This window comes from Triturus cristatus, chromosome 12 (assembly GCF_964204655.1).
Source record: "Triturus cristatus chromosome 12, aTriCri1.1, whole genome shotgun sequence".
NCBI classification, from domain to species: domain Eukaryota; kingdom Metazoa; phylum Chordata; class Amphibia; order Caudata; family Salamandridae; genus Triturus; species Triturus cristatus.
In genome coordinates this window covers 244,689,153-244,712,960 of record NC_140595.1, presented here as the reverse complement: position 1 = coordinate 244,712,960, position 23,808 = coordinate 244,689,153, and the positions used below count along the sequence as shown (strand labels likewise).

General features: G+C 48.2%; 1 protein-coding gene across 2 annotated transcripts in view; it reads right to left on the bottom strand.

Moving 5' to 3' along the window:
• Window positions 1-982: 982 nt before the first annotated feature.
• The window catches only part of HASPIN (histone H3 associated protein kinase), a 1,547,868-nt gene continuing 1,525,042 nt past the window's right edge, over window positions 983-23,808 (bottom strand). For both annotated transcript variants that reach the window (XM_085639404.1, XM_085639405.1), the window contains exon 16: window positions 983-1,633. In XM_085639404.1, coding sequence (XP_085495530.1) covers window positions 1,426-1,633 — 208 coding nt within the window. In that variant the 3' untranslated portion in view covers window positions 983-1,425. The remainder of the gene's footprint in view (window positions 1,634-23,808) is intronic.

The following is a 23,808-nucleotide window of genomic DNA, read 5'->3' as shown; positions in this document are numbered from 1 at the left end:
TGCTATGCCTGAAAGGCTTTACTTATTTAAAAAAACAAATGGTCCTTCGAAATTAATTTAGTATAGGTAAAATAAATATAAACCAGAATCAGTACTATATTACTTAGAAATGTCCAGCCGGACATGTAAATTTAATGTTCAATGTAATGAATTGGCTATAGAGCAAAAGGAATAGAGTGGGACACAGTCCTGTGTCCTTCAACAGACAAAACATATAGAACATACAAAGAACTATCACATGTGTAAAGGGTTTTTCAGGCTAAACAACCAAGCTTAAAGCCGATCGAGAGATGGAGGGCAAGCTATTTGGAAGGTAAACAGTCATGCACAACTTTTAACTCATGTGTTTAACATGCATGCTGTTGCAACAAGTCAACGACGTTTCGATCTATTACATAATATCTAGATCATCATCAGGACTAATTAATAACAAGCCTGAAAACGTGATGCTTGTAAGAAAATTGGAAGGAACGGGAGGGGAAAGAAGGAGAGAATTACAAATTTCGCAGAGACATAAGAACAGGTTGACCTAATTTGTAAACAGTGCACCTAGGTCAGTATATACAGGTTATCTCAGAAGGAACTAGCATTTCTAATCAAGCCAAAGAGCGTTTTAGACAATGTCAAATAAGTACAAGCAGCAACGTCGTATTTTCGTAAATTTATTTTCGAAGGACCATTTGTTTTTTTAAATAAGTAAATACCCTAGGTCCTTCTTTCCTAACGGGTTCCCCTTGTTTATAAGTAACCTCAAAGGCTTTACTGCCACTGTCCATCCTATTGTGCCAGTGGAAATCAGATTTGTTGGCTCGCTGGGCAACCAGGAACGCTATAAACCACCCTGGACCAGTCCCTCATTTGCTTCCAGGGTTAAAAGTCATACTTGGAGATTTTAATTGGAAATGCTGTACATGCTCCATAGTAAAATGGCTCTGTGTGTTTTAAAGTACATAGGTACAAAGGAATGTGTAGGCCTGAGGCATAATGGTTCACTTGCATTTTATTATACATAAAATACTCAGGTTATGTTTATTTGCACGAATTTTGCACTTTTAGGCGTGTCTTCTGTGAAGTTGGTCGGTCACTGCAGAGGCAATTTATTATATAAAAAATATGCCAAGTCGAAATGCATAGCCATCTACAGAAGCTCAGGTCCATGTCTAAAAATAGGATGGCCCAGCCGTAGGAGTCATCTCTTGCTAGGTGCAAAAAAAGGCACAAAGAACACACCCGCTTGCGCTCACTGTAATGAAAGGGTCTAGTGAACTGCAATTATGGTTATTTCTAAAAATTATTCTCTTGATTGATTTATTCTTTGTTATAATCTGTTTTTATAGAGACTTAAGAGGTTGCCACCAGAAGTTCCTGGGAGTGCTTTTGCCCCACCAAAGTCCAGCTGGTGAGCACATGCAGCTTCTGCGGATGCTACTGGAAGAGGCAGCTCATGTGAAGCACATCTCTGGCAGAGTGGAACTTGAGCACCTCTTTGTGAAAATGTAGCAGTTTCTTATGTGTGCTCTTCATCGTTGGGGTTGTCGGCTTCTTTTTGTATTTCATTTCTTTGATTAATTTGTCTGCCACATAGTGAAGCCAGAGGACGTTCGTGTGTGGGTGATATCCTGACCAACAGTTCCTGCAGAGACAATCAAATAAAAAATGTAAACACAAAACAACAAATAGGAACATTTGAAAGAAAGGAGGAGCAGAAATACCATATTCAGCAAGTGAATACTAATTATAAATAATCAAAATAAAACTGGGAACCGTTGTCTCATAATACTACAACTTGGATTACCTAGTGCCGAAGTGGCAATGAACAGTATGTGAAAATCTACTGCAGATATTTTTTTGTTATGACAAACTATAAAACAGACTACCAACAATTTGCATAAATATCTCCATACAAAACAAGCATTGGAAATGCCAATAGATCACACCTTTGGGAAGTAGCGGCTGCTATGGGGCAACAGTAGTGAGGCGGGGGAGTGGGGTTAAAAAAAAAAAAAAATTTACTTTAACAGCAGCCGCCTCTCCTCCGTGCTTCTTTTCACGATGCAGGAAACTGGAAGCACACAGGCTCCTAGACTCTCTTGGAAATCATGGCGCTGCTGAGCAGCGTTGTGATTGGTCTGAGTGCTGAGGTTCGGCGCTTATAACAGAACAACGTCTCAGCTGGATATCATTTTTAGAAGGAACAAATATTTTAGTGATATAAATCACAGAGGGAAGGGCAAAAAGGAAAGGGAGACCAAAGGAAAATAGAAAAGAATTGTATATTGTAGGTAGTTTTTACAGCACTACAGTACAATAAAAGTACAAATGACCAAAAACACACATAGGTGAACACTGAGCGTGCTAGTGATAGTGAACGGCGCAGTGATACAATGAGTGAAAAAACAGCGTGAACGGCGCAAATTAAGATAATAACAATGTGGTTGAAGGAATAATAATATACAATCTGTTATGAACAAATTTTTTCTCAATGACCACAAATAAGCCAAAAAGTTCTTTGCTGGGTTTTGTCGACGGCGTTTCAGCCTGGTTGATTTCAGGCCATCATCAGGACTATGGTCATAGTATTAAAGTGTGCTGGGCGTAGTACAACTAAAGTACAGGGAATCCTTTGAATTGGTGAAAAAACGGACATAAATCAGCGTGTGATCAATCGTTTGGGCACTTAAAGGACAACATCCGAAGTTTGAAAATGGCCGGGAGCAGTAAAGATCCGGAATTCGAAGAAGGGGTATCAAATCTAGTGAAATGTTCGAGGGAAAGGGATCCAAATTGGTAATCCAAAAGACGGGGAGTCAATCCACCAGTGAAGGGGCGAAGGGACGAGTAAAGCGTCTCTACCGGTAGCGGCGTGTGAGTAGACGCATTACAGCGGGTGGAGAACATGTAAAGTGTGCCTGACTGTTTGACAGGCCCAAGAGGGCAGGCCAAACCGTCATGCGCACTTGGAGTGTGCCTACCACTCCTACCCTGCTCTGTGGGCAGGGCAGCCCCGCACCCACAGAGCAGCCAGGAAAAAATAAAATGACAACGTGGCGTTATCATTCTATTTTTCTTTAGGGGCGACGCTTCTCCACCTTAGCGGAGGAACCGCCGCTGCCGTTGGGAGCTATTTGCTTTGACAATAGTCAAATCTGTGCTGTCAGGTAGACTTGACCTACAAATTGCCCTCATTTTTTTTTCAGTGATTCTTTATTAATTTTAGTAAGCATAACAGTGCTGCTAAATTGGTGAGTACACCTACGGTGCAAAGGTTTAACAATAACTGCATAACACTGGCAGTCGCGCAGGTAAGTATATATATGTAGATACAGTTAGAATCTTTTATTAACATGCAAAATATACAAAAAAGCCAATAGGGAAGCAGTGGCTTGCTAGCAATATAAAAATATGGTGGGGCGCGATGCGTCAAACCCATAAATACTGGTTCCGCCCGATATGGCACTTCTCTCCCAGCCTTCAGTGTCCAAGAGAAGGAAAGGGAAATACTTCCTTCCTGCCCAGTGGAACGCCAATCCAGCCAATGCTGGACCTGCTCTCATGCTGTTTTCAGCATGACGGCAGCTCTAGATTGGTTGGAGCAGGCTAACCCAGCGCTCATTTTGAGACTGAGGGCCTGTGCCAGAAATCCCCCGGACACCGGCTGTTCCACAGCCCTGGGAATGCTGGGTCTACAGTGCACATGTTGGGCTGGCTGTCCCAAGACAGCCGGACAATCTGACATGCGCACTGGCAGAGGCAGCTGTTATCCTGCAATCACAGGATTTAGCCCCTCTCCCTGCCCTCAGACTTGTGCAAGCCATTGGTAAAATAAAATGGCAGTGTCATGCCATTTAATTTATTTGTGTTTGCCTGTTGCACTCGCAGCAGATGGAGCGACGCTCCTCCGCCCTTTAGGAGGAACTGCTGCTGTAGGTAAGTGTAAAAAAATGTCCTCTTTTTCGCATAATCATTCCCAAAATTATGGACTGATGCTGCTGTTTTTTTCACTCTGACAATGCACAGAGGCCTGCTAACCAGACCTCAGTGCCAGTGTTCTGACCCTCCAACACGTATGCTGAATTGGCTTATAACCATTGGCATAAATTAACTTACTTATAAGTCCCTAGTGTATGGTACCAGGGCACAGGGCCCATAGGTTATAGTGTCCCTCATGTGCTGCAGCACTTATGATACCACCCTCAGTATGATTAAGTAAAACATGTCTCCTTGCCTGCCGCTGCAGCCTGATAGAGCAGTATTTAACCTCTACCTTGATTTTTCCATTTAAGCTAATGACAAATTCCAGATTTGTTTTTATTACACAGCAGTGTGTGGTATATTAAAAAGGAAAACAAGTTTTCCATGTGTTCCAAAAGTAAAAATCTCAAATTTTATAGATTTTACTGTGGAAAGGCGAGTAGCCCCATTGATGAGTGCAGGGTTAAACGTTGAAAACTCAAGTGCGCTAACTTCTGAATAGGAATAATAAAAATGATACTTCAAGATATGAAAATAATCGCTGAATTAAACACGGCTTGATGCCCAAGTCGAATTTAATGTAACATTTGAATGAAAGGCAACTTTAGAAAGCTGCCACTCTGTTGCCAAAGTTTACAAGCAGATGCTTGCTACAAGATAGCCTACTGTCCACGTAGGGAGACGTGTGAAAGACTCCCAGGAAAGAACATAATAGAGGCCTAACGTTGGAAGAGGTGTTACCTCTCCCTGGCAGCAAACCACATGGGGTATGAGCCCAAAAGTAGTTTTAAAATAGAAGCAAACTCTGAAGGGCAAATTGCGGATACACACAAGAGAGGCTGCTCTCTTGATCTGGTATAAAGGCTGGTGTCAGGGACAGAGAGGGGAAAACAGTTAGCAGACTGCTTTTCCTACGGGCGCTTAGCTCTCAGGTAGCCACACACCTCGGAGGGCGGCTACCAAGCTTCACATACCGAGAGAGGAGTCATGCTATCTAGGGAGCTTGTAGAATGTTGCCCTCTACAATAGCTAGATGCCTTATTTTGCATGAAGTAGTCTTCAGGCAGGAGGGGACAACTAGTAACCCATTGTCTAGTAGTCACCACATTCCCAAGGAAAAGTTGTGGGCATAAAAGTGAAACCCACTCCTCCGATCACATCAGCACTGGAAAGAGGACCAAAGAAAGACTGCTCTGCTGTTCCCTGGCAAAGAGAGGCTGCATTAAAGACTATACTGCACCTATTGCTTCTGGGCTAGCAAAAAGAGTACTGTGCCTGTGGCACCCTGCTAAACCAAAAGTTGCACCAGACAGAAGAGGTGAACCACAAGAGTCATTATGGCTGACTTCTTGTTGCAGCTACAGGGCCACAAAAGCCGAAGAAGCCACATAGGCCTAGTTGGTAACCACAATTTCTTGATCACAGCGGATTGCCAAAGTGCAGCCTAGGAGACCTAACCCTGACACTCAAAGGTAGCCCCGAGGCTTCCTGGACCTGGCATCGAGTCCTCGAAGTGCAGTTTATTCACCCAGGATGGACACAAGCCGCAGTAAAAGGAGACCACTGGTTTTAGGCGGGACTTTTAGGGACATCGACTACTCAATTAATTACTATAGTGATCGCCCATACAGCCTGGAAATGGACTGGAGACTGCTTTGACTGTGAGGTAACTGTCCTGCTATGCCTTACTGGCACCCTTGACTTGCTTCCTGACAGAGGTGATCACCCATAGCCAGCTGGAGTATCAGAACACTACTTCATAAAAGTTTTCCAAAGTAACTGCTAACTGCGGTAGTTGCATTTTTAGTGAAAATCTAGGATGAACGATTTAATAATAATTCATATCTTAAGAACCCTCCAATGGATTTTGTTCATTTTTGTGTCTAGAGATTCATAAAAACGAGATCTATTTTAATGAATTAGTGTTGGCTTTCCTTCGTGTGATGTTTCTTTTTTCTTTTATTGTTTTGTACTTCTAGATGCTTTGCACCAGTCCCTCTGTTAAAGCCCGACTGCTCAAAGCAACAGCTATCCAGGGTTGAGCTAAGGTTTTGCAAATGAGCTTGACTGGAACTAAGACAGATATGTAAGTTTATTACACGATGAGTTCGAACAACCACACCATATAATAAACTGCATTTCCTCACATTGGCGCCTAGCAGTGGGATCCAGAACTTGTGTCCAGCAGTACCATACAGTGAATAAGTCTTTGATCACTAGAACTCCATCAAGTTGACACCTAGAAGAAAGTTCCTGTCATTTCCAATCAAGTTGTCAAGTTCTGGTATCTCCTAAGCACTGCTTCTAGGAGTGTACAAACTATTAAGAAAGTTTATAAAAGTTGGCTAAGTTTTGCAAAGGGTCACAAAAAAGGTTAAGAAACATGGAGCTCTGCTTGACTATCCCACCCACCCTCAAATTCAACAAAATGAGGGTACTGTGCATGGACAGAAAAATCAAAGTGGGTGGGTTGTCCATAAAGGAGGACTTGGAGAAAGCCCAGAGGCTTGGAAAGAATCCCACTGAGCTCACGCATTATTGGATGAGGAGATTATCTCCCTTAGTGAGAAAGATAATAATGACGGGGGAAGGGGGTCATTGAGGAGGAAGACAATGACAGCCTGGTCCCCGCAATCCACAGGAGGCAGCCCTTCACATCTGGTAGTAAAAGAAGCATAACATCAGAGAGGGGGGCCAAGGAACCTTGAGGCCCAAGTCAGCCTCGAACTGGAGGAGAGGAGACTGACCTTGGAAGAAAGAAGACTGGCCCTAAAGGAGAAAAGGGTCAAGCTGGAAGGCCCAGGAGAATGGTGGCAGCAACAAAGACATAGAAGTATTTGCAGGAGTTTGTAGTATGCATACATAGTCAGCTTAATATAGCAATGCAGGGGGAGGAGCCTAGCGCGCAACCAAGATGGCCGCGTAGGTGCGAGGCTCCCGAGGACCTCCGCGACCTCCTATGACTATCCTGAACATATCCTGTCCCAGATGAGGGGACTGTGTTGGTGAGCCCGAGCTGAGGTGGCGCCCGTTTTCCGCTTCCAAATCGGACCTCGGACACCGACTTTAGCACCGATTGAGGTTTGCGGCCTTCTCCTAGCCGAACCCCGGATTTGCGTTGTGGGGCGATCCAGTGACGAAGTGAATAACAGCGGCGGACAGGGCTTGGTGGCTCGCGTAACCCGCACTTTCACTTTCGCTTTCGCACCCTCCTTGCTGTCTATGCGAGGTTGGGTCGCGGGGCTTTGTGTGTTGGTGTGGCCTCGCTGGGGGACCCTGCCTGCCCGCCGGCTGTGATCCGCCCCGCAGATCTGGGGTGGCACCCCCCCGGAGCCCGTGGACCGGCTTGCCCGCCCTTCACGACGTAGCTGGTGCGATCGGGAGACTGGGACCATGGCCACGAAACAAGATGGCGATCGGGCAAAGGTAAAATCGACCCGGCGTGGCGCAGCCCATCAGTCCAACAGCATGGATCGCTATACCCTCCAGAAGGGATCACCTGAGGTGCCACGCAGGTCCCCTGAGGGCCCTACTGATGCCCCCGATCTGCCCACGGATCTGACTCTGCGGGATGTCATGGGCGCCATCGCCGAGATGAAGGCCTCTGTGGGCCAGCGTTTTGACACACTGGCGCAGAAGATCGACTCGGTCCTCGTAGATGTTGGCCTGATAAGGGCCGATCTCTCCAAGACCAACGACCGAGTCGATTCTTTGGCCCACACCGCATCGGGCCTTACGACAGATGTGGCGGCCCTGCAAACGGAGGTGCGCCGGCTTGCTCGGGCGAGTGCGCTGATGGATCGTCGCCTGGAGGACTCCGAGAGTCGGGCCCGGAGGAACAACATCCGTATCATCGGGGTGCCTGAGGGACGTGAGGAAGCGGCGGCGGACCTTTTCGTGGAAGACCTGATTGTTACCCATCTCCAGCCACGGAGGCTGAGTAAATTCTTTGCTGTGGAGAGGGCCCACAGGGTTCCCGGGGGAAGGCCTAAGGTCGGAGCCGCTCCGAGACCTCTCATCGTCCGGATTTTTAATTTTCGGGACAGAGACGCTATCCTGCAATCCTCCAGACTACAGGGACCGATTAGACTTGACAATATGGACATTAATTTCTATCCTGATTTCACCCCTGCGGTCCAGAAGCAGAGACTGAGCTTCCTTGGTGTCAAGCGCCGTTTTCGGGACCTAAATCTCAAATACGCCATGCTTTTCCCAGCTAAGCTGCGAGTGGAGGTGGAAGGTCGCACACACTTTTTTGATCGTCCCGAGGCGTCCGGGGACTGGCTGGATACTCTGTCTGGAAATCGGGATCGGGGTGGCGGGGGGGGGGGGAGCGGCCGGGGGAGAGGGCTCGCCGGATCAAGACTGAGGGACTAATATTAGGCCTCGCTCGGGACAAAAATGATGCCACTTTTGACTATACGTCGGATTGCTTAAGTTCCCCTCCTATGGAGGTTGTGTGGGGTCTCTTGGGGGTTCTCCCTCCTCCTCTGGGGGTCTAGTTAGTTTAACTATCTATGGGGCGACAGGCACACTGCACGTTGGGGGGGCTGTCTGGGCTCATGCAGGGGTGCAGGGAGGGGGGAGTTTTGTTGGAGTGGGTGGGCAGGGATGGGGTGTTGTTCGTTATTATCACAAGGCAACCCTTTTTTTGTGTTGGTTCTACTGTGCTCTCGGGGGGACGAATGATGGTTTCTGTGTATGATGGGGGGTAGGGAATTAACTTTGTTGTCTTGGAACGTCAATGGACTGGGGGACAGGATCAAACGAGGTGTGGTCCTACAGTATCTGAAGCGACTCTCGCCTGATGTGGTCTTCCTGCAGGAGACACACCTTATTGGCAATTCCTTCTGCGCCATGAATCGGCGTGGCTACCGCCTCGTGGCCCACTCGGGCTTCACGTCAGGCTCGAGGGGTGTGGGTATCATGGTAAAGAACTCGCTCCCGTTAGAAATTGATGAGGTGCTCCACGATGACAGGGGACGTTACACTGTCTTGGTGGGGAGAATGGAGGGCAAAGTGGTTGTCTTTGTGTCAGTGTACGTCCCACCGGGGTTGCAGTCGACCACCTTTGCAGATCTGGGGCGCCTCCTCCTTGGCCTTCCGGGGGGGCTTCTGGTGGTGGGGGGGGGATTTCAACGCGGTGGTTTCTGGGACTGTGGATCGTCACCCCCCTAGGGACCTCCCCCGGGCACAGGCGTGGCTATCCGGCCTCTTGGATACACTGGGATTGGTAGACTGCTGGCGCTTAAAACATCCCACGCAGCTGCAATACACTTTCCACTCGGGGACCCATGGTAGTCTCTCACGGCTTGATTATGTCCTTGTCCCGGCGGCCCATGTCAGGAGGGTGGGGGAGGTGCGCCATTTGGCACGGGGTATCTCGGACCACTCCCCGCTATTGTTGCATTTTGATGTCTTTCCGAGGGCTGAGAGCAGGGTGGTCCCAATCAATTCCTGGTACCTGCGCGACCCCACCATTCGCGCTGACTTGATTAAATCCCTCCAGCGCTATTTTGAGGAGAATGTGGGGTCAGTGCCTTCAGCTATCTCCCTGTGGGAGGCCTTCAAAACAGTACTTAGAGGGGAGGCCCTATCCCTTATTTCCCACGCCCGGAGGCGCGAGCGGGAGGAGGTGACCCGGGTGGAGGCTGAAATAGCTGAGCTGGAGGGTAATCTAGAAGATGGGGTGACGGATGCTGCACTACATGTCCTCCAGCTCAAACAGGCGGCTTATAGGGCCCTCGTTACGGAGGCGGCCAGGGGCCTTAGTAGAGAGCAACAGGGGCGACTGTATGATGTGGGTGATAAGGCTGGTAAACTGATAGCGTGGTTGGATAAAAAGGAGAGAGCGAATCGTGTGGTCCCGCTGATTGAAAAAGCAAATGGTGTGTGTGTAACTGAGCCAGAAGAAATTGTCTCCTGTTTCGCGGAGTATTTCCACGAGGTGTATTCCCCGGTCTCTTCTTGCTCGGAAGAGGATTCCCGTGCCCTGCTCAGGGATATCGCGCTGCCTTCCCTGTCCGGGGAGGACAGGGTGTCGCTGGACGCCGCTCCCACCTCCGACGAAATCGCCCTCGCCATACGCTCGGTCGCTTCTGGCAAGGCCATGGGCCCGAACGGTATCCCTATCGAGCTGTATAAGCTGCGACCGGATACATTGGCGCCTCACCTCCGCGCAATGTTCCTCGCGGCTCACTCGCTGGGCTCCCTCCCGCTTGACCAGCGTCTGGCTACAATCGTGGTGATTCACAAGGAAGGGAGACCTCGGGATCGGGTTACTTCTTATCGGCCTATCTCACTACTGAATGCGGAGCCCAAAATTCTCGCTAAGGTACTCGCCAATCGGCTGGTCGGTGTGGTGGGAGATCTGGTTCATCAGGACCAGTCTGGCTTTATTCCCCATCGCAATACAGCCCTTAATCTGCGGCGTTTGCATGGGGTGCTTGCGCGCGTCCCATTTATACGGGAACCGGCCATTTTGGCGTCCTTAGACGCCACCATGGCGTTTGACACGCTTGAGTGGCCATACATCTGGGCGATGCTTGCGAAGTTTGGATTTGGCCCAGGATTCATCAGTTGGGTCAAATTGTTGTATGCGGGCCCATTGGCGCAGGTGGTCGTGAACGGAAGAGTATCGGCCCCGTTTGAGCTGGGCCGGGGCACGCGACAGGGCTGTCCCTTGTCGCCGCTTCTTTTTGCGCTTGCCTTGGAGCCCCTGGCGGAGTGGCTGCGGTGGGAGCCTTCCATCCGTGGTCTCCGTTGGACCCCCGAGTATGAGGACCGCGTATCTCTATACGCTGATGACATCCTTCTGTACCTAGCCTCCCCACGTAAATCACTTATAGTGCTAGTTGATGTTTTACACTCGTTTGGTCGTAACTCCGGTCTCGTCATCAACTGGGCTAAATCGTGTGTGTATGTTCTCTCTGGGGAGGCTCCTATTCTCCCGCGGGGCTGTCCGATCCAGATCGCCCCGCAGGGATTTCGGTACCTGGGTGTCTTCATTACTCTGGACCCGGAGGCCCGGTATGAACGGAATCTGCTTCCCCCCCTCCAGCGTCTGCGGGTAGATGTCGCACGCTGGCGGCGCCTGCCGCTTTCGCCGCTCGGCCGGGCGGCATTGTTCAAGATGATGTCTCTGCCGCGTTTTCTGTACGCTTTGCAGAACACTATGGACTTGGTCCCGGCGCGCTACTTCCGTGAGGTGGAGAGTCTGCAACGCCGCCTGTTCTGGGACGGGAGGCCGCGCATTGCTCTGGCTAAGCTGACGCTCCCATGGTTTGACGGGGGGATTGCCCTCCCGGATATTAAACGGTACTATTGGGCCTCCCAGCTCGCTGCCATTAACCATGGCCTCTACGGGCCCGCCTTAAACCCGGCATTTGAAATGGACAAGATGCTCCTGCCAGGTGGCGACTACAATCGAGCGCTCTACTCTAGCGCGCCCGACGCTCGTCTGACGGGCCCCACGCGTGTCATGGTGCAAGTCTGGCACGCGGCCAATGCAGCTATGGGGTGGAAGGACCGTTTGACCCGGGCATCACCACTATACGCGTCTGAGCGGTTAGGTTCCTTGTGGACCTCTAAGGGCTTCGAGAAGTGGGACATAATAGGTATCAGTAAAGTGGGGGATCTTTGGACGAGGGGAGGATTTAAAACGTTCGATATGCTGCAGACGGAATTTCAGTTGCAGGGCAGTGAATACTTTCGGTATTTGCAGGTCCGTCATGCGCTGGGCTCCGTCTTCTCGGACGTTGCCTCCATCCCGGAATATTCCCCCCTGGAGGATAGAATGCTGGATGGGCACATCCCGGACAGCACGATCTCACTTATATACAAAAAGCTCATAAACGACCGCTCGGGTCTGTTGACTGCCCTTCGTACGGCTTGGGTTGCCGACGGGCTGGAGTTGGACGACGAGGACTGTACCTCCGCGGTGGCCTCCCCGAAGGAGGTGGCCATACCGGCTCGCCTTCGCTTCGTCCAGCTCAAGATACTCCACCGGGTCTACATGACGGGGCCAAAGCTTCTGCGTATGGGCTATGCTGGAGATGGGTTGTGTAAGCGTGGGTGTGGTGCTTTGGGGACCTTTATGCATATTTTGTGGGAGTGCCCGGAGGTAGAGGGGTTCTGGTGTGGTGTACATGAGGTGCTGCGACTGGTTACGCATGTGGCGCTGTTGCCTGAAGCGAGGAGATGCCTGTTGAATGTGTGGGAACCGACTGATTACTCGGCGCCGCAGACGTGGTGGGTGACTCTGGGATATATGATAGCCAAGCGTGATATTGCGCAACTGTGGGGATCCCAGAGGCCCCCGACGGTCTCGGCCTGGAAAGAACACATGGACTGGTGCATGTTTCGCGAAAAGGTGGTGTATGTGGCGAGGGGTAAGCCTGGAACATGGGTGAAAGTATGGGGCCCCTGGAACGCCTACCGAGGGGGTATCTGTGCACCACCGCTGCTGCCTGATGCCTCGCCAGCCCCATCCCCTTAGCCGACTCATTCCCCCGCTGCCGGGCATTGGGTTCCCCCAGTCCTCGCTTTGTTCTCTTCCCCCTCCTCACACTTCTGTGTATAGTTGGGATCCCCCCTCTTAGGGAGCACATGCTGCTATTTTTGATTGTGGGTTGCCTTGTGGGTGTGGTTTTAATTTTTGTTGTTCTTAACTTAAAATGAAACCGCATAATGGGGCCTGGATGATGTGGCTTTTGACATTGTTACCTACTGAGAAATGCTCCTCCTGTAATACCACGTGTTCCATAAATGTATGTCGTATGTTCCTACCATTGCTAGCGGCCGGCCGGAAGGTTGTGGGCCCATACTTGTATACTTTTAAGACCTGTAATAAACGGTTTCAAAAAAAAAAAAAAAAAAAATATAGCAATGCATTGTTTTAATGCATAATTAATGCTATAAAACTAATGGTTATGATTTGCTATTTGTTTCCTTTGGGTCATGCAGTTTTTATCCATCTGTGTTCTTATATTGTTTGGGAACGTTCTAGACTGACTGCTTTTGAGAAGTTGCGGGTGAACTCTAGGAGTGGTTAGAAGGCTAGGTCGTGGCTCTGAGGATATGAAGAATAAAGAGGTATTTTTTGCAAACATATACTGGATGAAGATGTCTTTCATTGTTCCATCTTTATTACATCCTACATACTGCTTGAAGTGAGATTTTTCAAACGGTTCGTGTATTTAGAGTCACCAACCCTTAAAAAGAGGAAATATTGTCAGATCATTCACGGTCTCACAGAGGTACATGCTAAGGAGTGTGACGGCAACAGGAGTAAAGGCAGTGAGTCGTTTTTGTGAGGAAATGTGCCTTTGGCACATCCACTGTCTCCAATGGTCATCCCATAGCGAGTGGCTTACCTCTTGCTAAGCCATTTTGCAAGCACAGCTTGTGACCAAGAGGGGTATCTGGTGTCAACGCAGTGAGTCACATGCACAAAAAAAGCAGTTCCAAGACTCGCGGGAAGTAAAATGGCATGTGCGCATCATTGGCACTTCTAGTGGGATTTTCTGTGCATTGTGGACGTGCGTCTGCGTCAGACACAGATTCAGTCATTTTGGATTGGGCAGCCCGTTTCATTCGTTCGGTATGAAGAAAAGGGGATTTACTCTCACAGGGTCAACCATCAGACTGCATTGTTTTGAAGTATCTATGTGGAATATAGTTTTATTTTGTAAAATAGGAGGAAAAATTAAAGTCCAACATACAGGCTGCATTTGCACTTGTGAGATAAAACAGTTTTTTTTTAATCAGGTTTACCCCGTTTCCTTCGAATAAAAATACAAAATAAATACTTTATGAGAAATCATAATCCAACAACTTGACTGACAATTTCGACTGGACTTGAAGAATGTCTCAGAATATTGTTACTAAATCTTCCAATGGTTTGGAAAATGTAGGCTGGATTCACAATCTTGCAAAATCTCTTCTGCTGAGGCAACACCAACAGAAGAAGAATTCCAAGTAGGAGAACTGTCACGTATTTTTATGCAAAACACCATTATCCCCAAAGTCCATAGTCAATATCGAAATTGGAAAAGGTGTAGAAAAAGATTTTTGCATGTTTCTGAGAAATTGAAACCACACTACCCTGTTTCACCACCCTTTATTATGAAGACAAGAAGATCTGCTGGTTTGGATGACCTTAACAGGTAATTAGTATCTCAACTTACCCTTTATAACTGTAAAAGATTTTTTAAACACATCCCAATCCCCAACAGTGATATCAACATCTCACATTTTTCCCAAAAATCAACATAAACTTTCTGTAAAGTTTGTTTCTGTGTAACTCGCTCAGACAATCTTCACTCACTCTGGTTATAGAACCTCTATCATGCAACTAAACAGGAACCAGTTTGATTCTAGCTTCCTCCCTCTCAACAATTTAAATGGAGAAATTCCTGTTGTCGCTTTAGTAGTTCAATAATCCACGGTCTTTTGTTTAAGAAAGCTACTAACCTCCAGACCCACTGAAAGGGGTCTCTGTACTCCTTCTTGTAGAAAACAGTTTGCCCTTTTCACCAGGCCATTGGCTTCAGGACTGTAAAGAGCGACATGAAGATGCTTGATATCATGCTAAAGAATTCATTCATTTCATGAGAAGCAATTGTTTGCCATTATATGCCACAATCTCCTTAGGAGATGCCTCTAGAAAGAATACTTCTTCAAGAACCTTTAAGACATTTTTTGTGTTAGGCGATTACACAAAGGAAATGCATGTGTGGGTTAACATCTTGAACTGGCACCCCTGGATCGGAAGCCAATGTAGCTTCTTGAGGTGCAGTGTGATGTGGGTCCGTCTGGGGAGGTCAAGGATTAGTCTTCCTGTTGTGTTTTGTATTGTCCGCAGTCTCTTCAGGAGGTGTGTGGCGATTCCTACATAGTGTGTGCTCCTATAATTCAGCCTGCTGGTGGCGAGGGCCTGTGTGACGGCCCTTCTGGTGTTGACTGGGAGCCACCTGAAGATCTTGCAGAGCATGCGCAGTGTGTGGAAGCAGGCGGATGAGACTGTGTTAACCCGTCTTTTCATAGATAGGTCGCTGTCCAAAATAAATTTGAGGTTGCGGCTGTGGTCTGTTGGGCAGGGGATGGGCTGATTTCAGCAGGCCAACATGCGTCGTTACATGGCGAGGTGTAGTTCTCAAAGATGAGGACTTCCGTCTTGTCCTAGTTGAACTTCAGACAGTTGTCCTTCATTCAGTCAGTGAACTTCAACATACATCTGTGAAAGTTGGTTCTAGTCGTGGAGGGGTCTTTAACAGCGAGAGGATGAGGTGGGTGTCATCAGCATAGGAGATGTTGAGTCCATGCGATCTTATGGTGTTCATGGGGGGTTTTGTACGTTTTGAAGAGGGTGGGGTTGAAAGACGATCCTTAGAGGACACCGCAGATGATAATCAGGGATTCCAAGGTTAACAGTGGAAGAAGGGTTTCTCTGGGTTCTTCTGGGGAGGTATGAGGCAATCCATTTGAGGGCATCTCCCTGGTTTCCGATGTGGTGGAGTCTGTTGATCAAGATGTAATGGGAGATGGTCTCGAAGGTGGCCGACAGGCTCAGGAGGGCACTAATGTAGTCAGTGGTAGCGATTGTGAGAAGTTGGCCTGGTATATGATGTCCACTAGTTCTAGTGGCCACCTTGCACCAGTCCAATTCGACTCTTGGTAGATAGGTTTAAAGACAACCTTTTAAAGAAAGCTATCCTAGTGGTAGCTGTGGAGAGCAGCCTTCAGGCTAAGTCTCTGAGGAATGTAAAGCAGCTTGTTTTACCTTATAATCTCCTGAATTACCAAATGAAAAGAAACCACACAGGTATATATATCAAATATATATGTATTTATTTCTAAATATACTCTACTAATCTCTTTATGAGATTAGAGGCAGGTAAACATTCAAAAGATCAACAGTTCTCAATAGATTAAGCACAAATATGGCTGTAGCCCTAGGGGCGTACCAGGCCATATACTAAAATAGTGGGTTAACAAACTCGACTTGCAAAATGAAGAGGCCTAGGGCCTTGGGAATCGCTGGGGCTTCACTTCTGCAGTGTTAGCAGGTAAGTAATCAGCCCACAGGAGACGCGTGCAGTGTCTAAACACACACGCGGGTTTTCAATGCGTTTCAATGGCAAATGTCGCGGTTTGTATTTTACAGTTCTAGGGCACTTCGCAAAAGTCAACAGGCAAGCAACTTACAGGGTAAGTATTTCGAGAGCCAACACACACTTGGGCACCGGAGTGCACGAGTTACCTCACCCAGGGAAGCCGGGTGCATAGGTGTCCTTTGGTGTCGGGTCGCGATGCTGTTTCCAATGAAGATCACTGGATACTTGCTGCTTGTGACGACTGGAGAAGTGTCCGTTCGAATCTGACGATGGATTGGAGTTGCAGAAGACCTAGAAATTGAGGGGACAGAGTTCAGACTCACTTGCCAGTGACCGGTGGCCAGCAAGATGGATGACCACAGCTGTCGCGTCTCTTCAGGTCGGTGATGGTGTTTTGTCTCTTCGCTCACGAGGTCCAGGAAGGCTCGACGATGACCAGCAGCTGGATTCGGGAGGTCCCACGACGTCTGCAGCTGTCGATGGTGTCGGCACCCGGATTGGAGCCAACAAGCCTTGGCAGCCGCAAGTCTCGTGTGGAGTGAAGATTGGCAATGGTGCAGACCAGCAAGGTCTGATGGACTTACCCAGCGAGGGTAAGTGAGGGCAGGCCCAGAGCAACCAGGCGAGCCCTTGGAATCGATGTGGAAGTCTTCAGGTGAATTACTAGCCAACGGGCAAGGAACCGCGAAGACGCCTTTGCAGGAAAAGTTTAACAACAGCCCACGGTCACTCGGGACGGGGTAGGCTGCTGAAATTCGGTACTAGACCTGCTAGGGACTTGGACAACAAGTGGTCCAAAGCACAACTTCGTTGGAAGTAGTTTAGGGCTTGCACTCGAAATCAGTGCACGGTTCCCCGGTATTGCTGTTCCTTGTCACTCGTGGGGTCCAGATGCCACAGCTTCGCTGGGGACTCAAAATGGCCGTCGAGAGGTCAGGAAATCCGCTTCAGGGGACGCAGGGACTTCGGGCTCCGGCGGGAGCGGTAAAGTTTGCAACCGTTGTAGAGAGTTTTGGTGCCTGCCAAGCAGGGGAGTCACTCCTTGACTCCAAAGGAGATTCTTCAGTCTTCCAGAGATAGTGGAACGTCGAAGGGCCAGGATTCTTCTTAGTAGAGCGTCGTCCAGGTGTAATCTAAATTGCATTGGCAATGTGTGGTATCTTATAGTGAAAAGATGGGAGGGACTAGCTCTATGACCACTCCTCTAGGAGGGTCAGGGTAGTGGGTGGTTACACCCACTTCCCTTTGTCCAGTTTCGCGCCAGAGCAGGGGCAGGTAGCCCCTGAACCGGTTGGAGCTGGCATATGCACAGAGGAGCCTACTGCTCCCCCAGTGCAGGACTTCAAAGCACTCTAAGAGTGCACCCACCCAGCTTCAATACACTAAATCCTGTCTGGGAGGTGGTGACACCTCCCTGTGACAGGAAACCCTTTGTTGGGCTCCCTCCACTGCGAGTTTCGGTCAGCAGCAGGAGGGCAGCCCGGTGTTTGTGCTGGTGGCATCCATTTTGTGATGCCAGGGCTCTGAAAGATTTCTACCGTGTAGTACAGTGGGTACATGTCGTCCCCTCTAGAAGGGTGGGATCCTACTCCCACATCAGTTACTGGTGTGGGGGTAGGATTCCAAGTTGTTTGACACCAAACACGACATGTTTTGATGCAGTCATTCCAGAGTTAGCATTTACCGCGAGGTTATAATGCACTTAAGAGTATATGGTTTAACCGCATCCACAAACAGCAGCAGAGAATAGACTCTGCCAGCTGCAGAGGGGTCCTGCTCAGGCAGAAGCACCCCCTCACATAGTAAACCAAGCACCCTGCCATTGGGATTGATAGGGCCTACCATAGGGGTGACTGATAGGTTTATATGTGTGTGTATGGTGAGATATAGGAACCTATACCTCAGTGAGGAGTGCTAACACTACCTCACACAGGCTGCAGTAGCAGGCCTGTGGTGTCAGATTGTGAATGCTTCCCAGGGGTGGCATAATATATGCTGCAGCCCCTGGTAGGCCTGTGAAGTACCAATGCCCTAGGTACCTAAGGTACCATATACTAGGGGCTCATAAGGCACCACAGTATCCAATCACTAGCGCATCTAATATGCACACCAATCATTTACGGGAGTAAGCAGATAGGCTGGGGTCCTGGATAGCAGGATCCCAGCCAGACTAGTCAAAAACCATTCAAACACCAGGAAAAAAGTGGGGGCAACCATATAGTCAGATTTCACCTTCCTACAGGCAGGTCAGCCAGATATTCCCTAATGTCTACCGGTTCGCATATGCGCATCTTCGTGTAGAGGTTGGCATAGTATCGAGCAAAGATTTCATTAATCCTGTCTGGCGCATAGTGTCTGGTCCCCCCTTCGTCTTCTATCTCCACTAGCGGACTGCCCCTAGTTGTGGGGTTCGTCAGCCACGCCAGGAGTGAGCCTGACCTGTCCCTTTCAGCATGCGTGCGCTCTAAATACTTCTTATAATCGAAGCTTCAAAGCCTCTCTGTTTGCTTTGCCACTTCCTCTTTAGCGTCTAAGAGCGCCGTGTGCAGTTCTGGATGTCCCGGCCTCTTGCGTTCTATGTCTCTCAGTGCCGACTTTGCCTCCTCTACTTCACGTGTATGGAGGCGCCTAACCCCGTGGCCCGTGTTATACATTGGCCCCTCAAGACCACCTTGAACGCGTCCCACTCTACATTCTGTGACCCAGCCGTGCCCGCGTTATTTTTGAAAGTAGTGCGTTATTTCGCCTCTGATCCCATCTCCGAAGACCTGGTCTTCCAGGGTGTCTGGACGGAGCCTCCAAGTGGGGATTTGCTGCTGGCGGGTGTGCCCATTGCAGTGAAATGAGTAGTGGGTTGTGGTCCGAGATGGTGCGCGCAAGGTACTCCGCGCTTGTGACATAGCGTTGGACATCTGCCGAGCAGAGGAGGGCGTCTAGGCGTGCGTGTACTTCATGGACCGCTGAGAAGTAGGAGTAATCCCTCCCTTGTGGGTTCAGGGTGCGCCATGAGTCTATCAGTCCCCAGCTCTGTCTCCATGCTGTGAATGCTTGGGACAGTATAAATACAACAATATCTCAGCCGGATTCATTAAGACTAATTATATTTGTATGTACAAGACATTACAATAAAGGAACAAACGGCAAAAGACTTCAACATATTTGTTAAATGTGCTCTTGGGCATCATGTATTTTTAGAAGACCAAAAAACATACACAACAGTTGTAACAGCACTGTTAGGCATGAATGCGAAGGCAACCCAAAAGAGAAGTGCACATCGTGCTTGTGACAGGAAGTGACGGCGCAAGTGACAACGTGAAAAAACCCACTACAGCGCAAGGAAACCGTAATGTACAATATATACAGGACACAGTAATTGTTTCAGATAAATAGATTGGTTCTCCAAAATATTGAAAATGACAAAGTTCGAGGTGCGCCTGAGGCGTTTTGGCTGGTGGGCACCGGCTGTATCTCGCACACGCTCGTGGCGACCCGGTGATTCACAATTGTTGGATTTATTCGGAGATCGAAATTACTACTTCATTTCAAGGTATCCTCCCGATCCCTGGAACAGCTGATCAGGGCCTCGTCCCTGCAACTTGCTCCTTTTTTAGTCTTAATGAATCCGGCTGAGATATTGTTGTATTTATATTGTACCTACCCAGATCTCAGCTTGGTTTATGGGTTATACTCCTGTGGTTCTTTCCTACCCCGTGAATGCTTGAGAAGCACGCGCCGCCTGGGAGTTTAGCAATGGGGGATGGGATCTGTCTAGCAGCACATTGTCCACGCTATTAAAGTCGCCCCCGGTTAGGACCGCAGCCGCAAGGTATTGCGCTAGTCTGTGGTTCAGTGTCGTAAAGAAGGTAGGTTGATCCACATTTGGGGCGTAGACGCTAACTAAGCTGATCGCTCGGCCCTCTAGTCTCCCCTTTATTGCTACATAGCGCTCCCTCCGGGTCCACCACTGAGGATATCATCTGGAACAGCACTCCTGCTTGTGTCCATATTAACGCCCCTCTCGCGTAGGCAGAGTAGGTGGTGTAGTAGAGCTGCCCCCTCCATCTTTTGTGTAGTGCTTGCCCTTCATTCTGTGTTAGGTGTGTTTCCTGCAGGAGGGCTATCTGGGCTCCCCTTCTATGTCGGAATGTTAACACCTTTTCAAGCAGTCCTCGGAATCATTCCGAACTTCGTGCACTCGGTGTTTGGTGGTCTGCCGCTAATTCTAGCACTCGTTGCAGGAATCCTGTTTATATTCCTACTACTACGCTATAGCAAGGCAATCCACCAGCGTCACTCCCAGCACCTTGGAGAAAGCTCTCCTGGAAAAGAAGTGTTGTGGGCGCATAGTACAACTTTTGGGCTTACCTCATCTACGAGAATGAAGTACCACATGATTTCTGTCATTCAGACCAATCTGGCAAGATTGCATCTTACCTGTTCTGCGCAGCCCGCTTTAAGATGAAGAATGCGTGCTAGACATCTGGCTAACACTCCCATTAGTCATGCCAACGGATATCGATACTCTGCTGGACACGACAACGGTCCATGCTCTGTGTTGTCCCCAGAGGCTACCAATCCGGATGCCGGCATTCGTTGAGATCTCACAGACGCAACATGCTAACACAACGAGTTCTTGGAAACCAGACCCTCAAGTCTTTGGGACTTTCCCTAGCTAGGATTATTGATTTCTCCAAGAACTCATCTATCATGCATGAACTACTATTCCTTAGGGGTTCATTCATGACTTCTTCCTCTGCCCGACTTTACGTCAATGCTAACATTCCTAAGCACCTTCCAGGTATAAATATACCTTCCCTTACCATGGCAAACTACGGCTCGGCTGCATAGCTCGATACGGCTCGCCACAGCAAGTTCGGAAGAATTAGAGTCCCCGCCTGACACATTGACCAGACGCTGTTATCCCTGCTCAAAGAGAATCCAGCTTCCAATGTTCTGACTCCCTTTGCGGGGTGTTAGAGTTTGAGACCTGGAAAGAGATTCCCACCTCTCTCATTCTAAGGTATGGAGCTGACTAGAACCTAGAGGGACTCTTGGCATATGCAAAACTATAGCATACCATACTATAGAATACAGCACCTACTTCTTACCTTGTACTACACTTAGGTTAGGTACACTGAGGTAGAACTATTTAGGAGCATCAAACGAGTATCCACTTTTTAGCCTATGTCATATATGTATATGAATATATTTCATAGCTAGAAGACAATGCTTTTGCTGTATTATTTCTTCTTACTGCTCACGCTGCACATATATCTCGCACACTGTCTTGCGATTGTAACAGCTCATACCTCTTATATGAGAAACAAGGCTGTTCAATAAATCCTTTTATTGAAACGCCTGTCTATCTATTTCTGTATAACTCTGAAGAAACTAAGCATGCACGATTGACTGCGTGAAACTTATCTGTTGTTTCTACGATTCTGAGACATGTTCAGAGTCTAAGGGAAACAAAGTTGTCATGTTTATGTGGTTCCCAGAAACTACTCCCTTCTTGTTTATTCAAGGAGTTTCTAGTGGCCTCTGAGTTAGCTGGCACACAAAGTAATTAAGTTTAATGTACTCGATAGAGGCATACTGACCTCAGTCCTATGCTACAACTATAGTGTATATTATTCCAATGAGCAGAGCCTATAAGGGAAATAGGAACTACACTACAATACATACGTCCAAAAATACTCAAAGCTCCATGCTGCTACCAGAGCTTCTCTTTCAATGACTAAAAAATGACGCTCAGTCGCCGTTAAGGAGAGCGAAGCTAAAGCAACAGTCTTGTGTTTCAGCATACCACTGGCCCTGGGCCTGGTGAGGCAGAGTCCAGGGACAGTCAGAGTCAGTTACCAACAGTACCAGCCAGCAAAAAAACATAAATGAGGATGCCCAGGGCACAGGACGACTTTGCAAAACTATTTGTATAACACTAATATCTACCTGTGAGTGTATTATTTTGTTATATGTGGCAGCTTCATTTGCAAAAACATGACAGGCATCCATGAACGAATGCACGTCTAAGAGTTAGATAAATGTGAAATATACCATTTTGTAACTCCAAAATAAATATGGCTAAATACCAATGAGATGTCCAACAAATAAATATGGATAAATACAGACAAATGTAAAAAATACCATAAAACTCGAAGCCTTAATTAGAATATGAAGATCATATTTGTGGTACCACCCTAGAATGGGAGGTCCCTACACCTTGCCTGTCTTTGAACATTATGTCAGTATTCATGTACCCAATGATGTTGATTTGCTCACCTTGTTACCCCCACCAGGGTTGATATTCTTCGGCAACAAGCGAACTGATGGTTTTAATAGCAGCTTCTTAGGTATGATGGTATAAAGCTAACCAGTATCCAAAATTCGGTACACAACCTTGTTCTTAATGAATAAGTTACTTACCTTCGGTAATGATGTATCTGTGAGACATATGTTAGTTGTAGATTCCTTACCTTAGAATTTCCGCCAGGAGTCGGTCTGGATCCAGATATTTTTTTCTTCAGGAATACCCCTGCGTGTCGGTAGATGGCGTTGGTCAACTACCTGTATGTCGTCAGTGTCGTGGTCGCTGGGATGATGTCGCAGTGCCTACTTAGATGCCGTCCCTGTGCGCTGACGTCAGTTCTGAAACGACTTTCCATGCCAGAAGTGCAGTGGCATGAAAGACACTGACCACTGGTGTACCACAACTAGGGCCTTGTAAGGGAGTCCATATCCCTAGAAATCAGTTAACGGGGAGGATGAGTGGGGCAGTAAGGAATCTACAACTAACATATGCCTCTTACATTTACATCGTTACCGAAGGTAAGTAACTTGTTCATCTGAAAGAGACTGTTAGTTGTAGATTCCTTACCTTAGACTTGATACCCCAACAATGCCATTCCCCGAGGGAGGGCCTGCAAACCAAGTTTACACGAGAATGTCCTGGAGGACCGAATGGGCAAAATAGCCATCCCTCTGGACTGGACTGTCCAGGCAATAGTGTCTGGTAAATGTGTGCAGGGACGCCCACGTTGCCGCCTGGCAGATATCAAGGAGTGGGATTCCGCGTGCCAATGCAGTGGATGCGGCCGTAGCCCTAGTGGAGTGAGCAGACAACCCAATGGAGGACCCTTCTTCGCTAAAGCGTAGCAGATCTTAATGTAAAGGACAACCCATCGAGAGATGGAACGCTTTTGAACAGTCTGCCCTTTCTTGGCACCCACATAGTCAACAAAGAGTTGATCATCCACCTGAAAGTCTTTGATGCGGTCAAGGTAGAATGACAACGCACGTGTAGGGTCCAGATGGTGGAGTCTCTCTGACTCCTTGGAACGGTGCGGAGGTGGGAAAAAGGTGGGCAGGGGGATGTATTGTCCTACATGAAATGGTGTAACCACTTTAGGAAGGAACAAAGACCTCGTTCTAAGCACCACTTTGTCCATAGGCCGAGAGAAGAAAGGGGCTTTGAAGATAGAGCCTGAAGTTCACTCACCCTGCGAGCAGAGGTAATGGCAACAAGGAAGGCAGCCTTGAGAGTGAGGAGCCTGAGAGTACAGTTATGAAGAGGCTCGAAGCGAGCATACATAATAAATGTGAGAACAAGATTCAAGTCTCACTGGGGCATTATGTAGGGAGTTGGAGGAAACAGATGAGTAATGCCCTTAAAGAATCTGTTAACAATAGGGAATTTGAACAAAGATGACTGATCAGGCACACG